The sequence below is a fragment of the Acyrthosiphon pisum genome, chromosome X (assembly GCF_005508785.2).
Source record: "Acyrthosiphon pisum isolate AL4f chromosome X, pea_aphid_22Mar2018_4r6ur, whole genome shotgun sequence".
NCBI classification, from domain to species: Eukaryota; Metazoa; Arthropoda; class Insecta; order Hemiptera; family Aphididae; genus Acyrthosiphon; species Acyrthosiphon pisum.
In genome coordinates, this window is record NC_042493.1 from 31,626,856 (window position 1) to 31,632,855 (window position 6,000).

At 27.9% G+C, this 6,000-nt stretch overlaps 2 protein-coding genes across 2 annotated transcripts in view; both read left to right on the forward strand.

Moving 5' to 3' along the window:
• The window catches only part of LOC100161577 (collagen alpha-1(IV) chain), a 48,625-nt gene extending 46,984 nt beyond the window's left edge, over positions 1-1,641 (forward strand). Inside the window, exon 69 of the mRNA XM_001947712.5 lies at positions 958-1,641. Coding sequence (XP_001947747.2) covers positions 958-1,215 — 258 coding nt within the window. The 3' untranslated portion in view covers positions 1,216-1,641. The remainder of the gene's footprint in view (positions 1-957) is intronic.
• The window catches only part of LOC100571091 (proton channel OtopLc-like), a 134,955-nt gene that overhangs the window by 120,880 nt on the left and 8,075 nt on the right, over positions 1-6,000 (forward strand).

The following is a 6,000-nucleotide window of genomic DNA, read 5'->3' on the forward strand; positions in this document are numbered from 1 at the left end:
TGTGGGACGTACTTAAAAAACTAACGGTCAAACGAAATTGAAAAAAATCATTATAAACTTGTCGAAAAGTGGATATTACATATTACATAGGTACTTACAGATAGGTGTAAGTTATTTGACTGGAAAAAGTGAATTTTACATAATTTATTATAGTTGAATAAACAGTAATAATAATAATAATTATTATACCTGTATAAAAAGGAGTGTAATTCATCAGTTTCATGAAAATACGATTAGGTACTTGTTAAGTTCAATTCGTGATCTATATCGATCAAGCATTCTGCATGTTATAGTTAAAATAATAATTTAAATTTCATACAAGATTCACCCTATGTTATTTTTACCGCAATAAAAATATTAAAAATAAAAAGTTACCGTTTTTCTTTAAATTTATAATTGTTTTTATTTTTTATTTTTATAATTTAATTTAATTTTAAATATGTAATAAATAATAATTAATCATAAGATTATAAGTCTGATATTAAAAAAAAAAGAATTTGACAGTCTTTTGTTATTTATTTTTCAAACTTTCTTTAATTTAATAAAATCTAGTAACAATAGTCTATAGTAGCAAATATTAACTAGTATCAGAGTTAACATCATCCGTTTAGCTAAGGAAACACTGTTTAAACACTGTGTCAATTTAGATGGTTAACTACGTTTGTGGGAGCTTACTACTCTTCAAAATACTAATCATCGATTTTAACTAATTCCATAAATATGGAACTCTTCACCGTATTACTTATTTATACGTATTACCGAACTACCTATCATAGAATCTGACTTTTTAAATGAACTAGGTACAAAAATCGTCATTTAGGCGCCCTGATTTAGGCATCCCCGATTTTAAATTGATTTCTTGTAAGCTTAGGTAGGTACACAACTTTTGGCACAATTTTCCGTTCATATTACGTAAACCTTTTACAATAGTAATTGTTTGTTTCTGCTTGATTGCAGCATACGGCCGCGGGTGCGGAAGGTGGTGGTCAATCACTAGCCAGTCCGGGTTCGTGTCTGGAAGACTTTAGGGCAACGCCATTCATCGAGTGTAACGGGGCGCGAGGAACGTGCCATTATTTTGCAAACACTATGAGTTTTTGGATGGCCACCATCGACCCCGATGAACAGTTCACAAGCCCCAAGAGGCAAACGTTGAAGAAGGACGATAGTCGTACTCGCATCAGTAGATGTCAAGTGTGCATACGAACAACATAGAACAACGATGTCTTAAGATACACGAAACTGATCATAATATGGTCATATTATATTATAATATTTTTAATTTTTGATAATTTCGATGTATACATTTTCATGATTATTATTTATATTATTATTATTTTTATTATTATAATTATTATTATTATATTCACCAGTAGGTTAGGCACCTAAGTCAATGTTGTATTATTTCAAGCATTCGTTGTGTTCATTAATAATACATTTAAATCGAATTGAGTTCTTAATATTTTTAAAATAATATAAATATATATATATATTAAATGTATTTAAAACATTCATTACATAGTTATATTAGAATCATAAATGTCAGAATTATTGAATAATTTTTATCAACTCTGTATGTATAAACTTATCCTAATAATGCGTACCTATATCTAAATAAAATATTAAAAAATATCAATACAAGTATGAAAATCATTCAAATTCAAAAACATCAATATATTAGAATTAAGAGAAAATATTCAAATTGTAAAATACACAAAAAATTCACATATTTTATGAAAAATATTATCATTTTACATTGATGGACAACATTATACAAATTTATGTAATATAGATATATATATATATATATATATATAGATTAATAGCTTTCAAACATTTTATTGATATTTCACCCTTACAATTATTAAATATATATACTCTATGAGGTAATTATATTCCCGTAAAATATTTATATACTTAAAAATAACTACGAGTTATATATAAGAGACCATAGCCCATTAAAATTAGTAGTTTATTAAGGAGTTGTGTAAAGAATATTGGCGAGAGAAATAAAAGCTAATTTATGAGTATGCCCTTGATTAATATTAATTACCGGAAACAAACTATAGTGACTATGCACACATGATAAGTCACAAGGGAAAAAATAGAATTTAGCATCACAAAATACAGCTATAACTTACATTTCTTCTTATGGGGAAATCAGAATTTTGAGTAAATTCAAACGATTGTCAATATGTCAGTTGGAAAAGACTCAAGACGTATACAGATCGAGTTTTTTCTTATATTAATCATAGGGGCTAGGTGATCAAAAAAATAAAAATCAATGAAAAATAGTTTATACCCAAAAAAATTAGCTGATTTTTATGGATTTAATTTCATCTTTTGGTATCAAAGAATGTAACAGAATTCAAGAATCGATCAACAAGATGATTTAGTGTAGTCCATCAGATTAAAGTGTAATTCATTGAAATATCAATTAAACACACTTTACACCAAAAAAAAAAAATCGTTAATATTAGCAAATTCTTGTGGTTCTAATTTGTTCTTTTGGCATAAACAATTGTAACAGTAGTTAAAAATGTATCCACAATGTTAGTTAGTGTTATCCGTCAGAAAGAATCCTAATTAATTGAAAAACAATTTAACCTCAGGGAAAAATCGTTAATATTAGCAAATTTAAGAGATTTCAATTTGTTCTTTCGGCATAAATAAGTGTCACAAAAGTTCAACAATCGATTCACAATGTAATTAAATGTTATACATAAAATTAAAGATAAATTCATTAAAAAATCAATTAAAAAAATGATACCCCTACAACAAAATTGTCAATATTAACTTTCACGATTTGTAATCTTTGAAATTAATTAACTGATATCACATCCAAATGGTATAAAAAATTGAATCCAGGAAAATGTCGGTATGAACAGCCCTCCAAAAGACAATCGATCCACATGGTGATTTATTATTTAGTATAAGATTCAATTATAATTCATTGAAAAATAAATTAAAAACACTTTACCCCCAGAAAAAAATTTTAATATTAGCGGACTATCATGCTTCTATAATTATCCGTCAGATAGAAGCTGAATTCATTGAAAAATCAATGAAAATCACTTTAATTCCAGGGAAAAATCTTTAATATTAGAAGATTTAAGAGATTTCAATTTGTTCTTTTGGCATAAACGAGTGTAAAAGTAGTTCAAAAATCTATTCACAAAGTTATTTAGTGTTATAAGTCAGAAAGAAGCTTAATTCATTGAAAAATAAATGAAAAACACTTTTACCCCAGGGAAAAACCGTTAATATTAGCGGATTTAAGAGATTTCAATTTTTTCTTTTGACATAAACAATTGTAATGAGAATTCACAAATGTATTCACAAAGTTATTTAGTGTTATAAGTCAGATAGAAGCTGAATTCATTGAAAAATCATTGAAAATAACTTTAATCCCAAGGAAAATTTGTTAATATAAGCGGATTTAAGAGATTTAAATTTGTTTTTTGGCATAAACAAGAGTAAATGTTGTTCAAAAATCGATTATCATTGTAACTTAGTATTATCCGTCAGATAGAAGCTTATTTCTTTGAAAAATCAATGAGAAACCCTTTAACTCCAATGAAAAAATGTCAATATAAGCGGATTTAAGAGATTTAAGAGATTTAAATTTGTTCTTTTAGCATAAACAATAAAATTGTAAAAGTTGTTCAAAAATGTATCCACAATGTTATTTTATTATCGGTCAGACAAAAGCATAATTCATTGAAAAATCGATGAAAAACACTTTTACCAAAGGAAAAAACTGTTAATATTAGCGGATTTTAGAGGTTGAAATTTGTTCTTTGGCATAAACAATTGTAATGAGAGTTCACAAATGTATTCACAATGTTTATTAGTGTTATCCGTCAGATAGAACCTGAATTCATTGAAAAATCAATGAAAATCACTTTAATCCCAAGGAAAAATTGTTAATATAAGAGGATTTAAGATATTTCAATTTGTTCTTTTGGCATAAACGAGTTTAAATGTTGTTCAAAAATCGATTATCATTGTAAATTGGTATTATCCGTCAGATAGAAGCTTAATTCTTTGAATAATCAATGAGAAACCCTTTAACCCCAAGGAAATATTGTTAATATATTTAATTTAAAAAAATAATGAAAAACACTTTAACCCCAGAGTAAAATCGTTAAAATTAGCGGATTTATGAGTTTGTTATTTCTTCTTTTGGCATAAACAAGTGTAAAAGTTGTTCAAAAATTGATTTTCAATTTAACTTTGAATTATCCGTCAGATTGAAGTATAATTGTGTGAAATTGAAACATATAAACAACATTAATTTTTCTAAATAGATCTTTAGCCTTTTTTTACGGCAGGCCAAATTTGAGATACACTTTGAAAACGCGGACTAACATTTTTATGTATGGCTATTATACGCTGTTACGGATAACACCAGAAGAAAAAATAATATATTAATTTTATTTAATTCATTCAATAAATTAAAAACATTTAAAACTAAGTCATAATAATACTTTAAATATATTATTTTCAAATCATTAATCGGCTTGGCGCAAGGGCTGGACTTAGGAGAGGCACGGATTGTGGGGTCCCCACAAAATCCAATTAATTAGAAGCCCCTACAAAATAAGTATCTTTTGCAGTAAGTTTGTTAACCATGTATGGGCCCTGGAGCCCCCACAACCCTAAATCCAGCTCTGATCAATGTTTATAGTATAGTGTATATTATAATGTTTAGTTATTTATTTGGGTAATGATATATTAAATCATATTTTAGATATTGGTAAATTGTGATATTATTACCATAAAGCAGATAGCAGTGGCGGATTTAACAGTCGTGTAGCCCACAGAAAAGAGATAAACCGTTAAATGACGTCAAATGCCGACGGTATACTCTACTAAAATGTAGACCATAGAGACTCACCTAAATTATTATATAGTTAATTTTTTTTTTTATTCTTAAATAAGAAAAATTAATTATTTTTATATTGCAAGCTGAAATATACCTTACCATTGTTAGGTGTACTTTATGCTAGGTTAATATAAGGAACAATTTCATAAGTATGTTACTGATAAATTTAGTAAGAAGTCCCTTATATGGATTAACCAACTTTATTTGAAGTTTAAACGCTTAAATCTGCCACTACCACAAAGTTATAAGTTATACATACTACCTACACCAAAATGATAAGTATAGGTACTAACGAGAAAACTTTGACATACGTCATGTTTCCAAAAATATATTGTCTTCATAAATGCGCAGTGGCGTAACTCAGGGCCTGCAGAGTGCAGATCACTTGTTACGAGGGGCTCATTTTTATTTTTGCGGGAGTGGGAGCGTGCCATAGAAAATGTACGCTCAGCAGATCAAGTATATTAGCATTGCGAGTTTACAGAGTGAATTTTCCTCTTAAAAAATTTAAAGGAGAGATTATTATCTAGAGCAGCGTTTCCCAAATCGTGGGTCGCGACCACTGATGGGTCGCGACTCATGGTTACGATTACGCTTATTTCAGTATTTTTTTTATAATTTATTTATTATGTATTTATTATCAAATATTGTACTTTATAAAAATCCAATGATAAAATTAATAATAAAAAAAATATTATTTATTTATGGTATACTTAATTTTTTTTTAGCAGAGGGTCGCGTTCCCAATTAAGATTAAATTTAACGTACGTTGTGCCAGCCCCCCCCCCCCCCCCAAAGGAAAATCTATAAACAAACTATACAGATATTTAGCACGAATTCGCACGCCTATTTTGAAAATTCGCACGACCTTCCTTCCCCTCAAAAAAAAAAAATTAACCTCATAGTAAAAGTACACCCCCTCATAAAAAATTAACACTTAAAATTTTTTTTTTTGACTGATATTTAGCACAGTATTCGCACCTATTCGCAAGCCTGGTTTTGAAATTCGCACGATATTCCTTTCTCCTCAAAAAAAAATAATTCACCTCATAGTAAAAACATAATGTTGTCTTTATTTATTATTATTATCTATACTAACGAAAATTTATTTT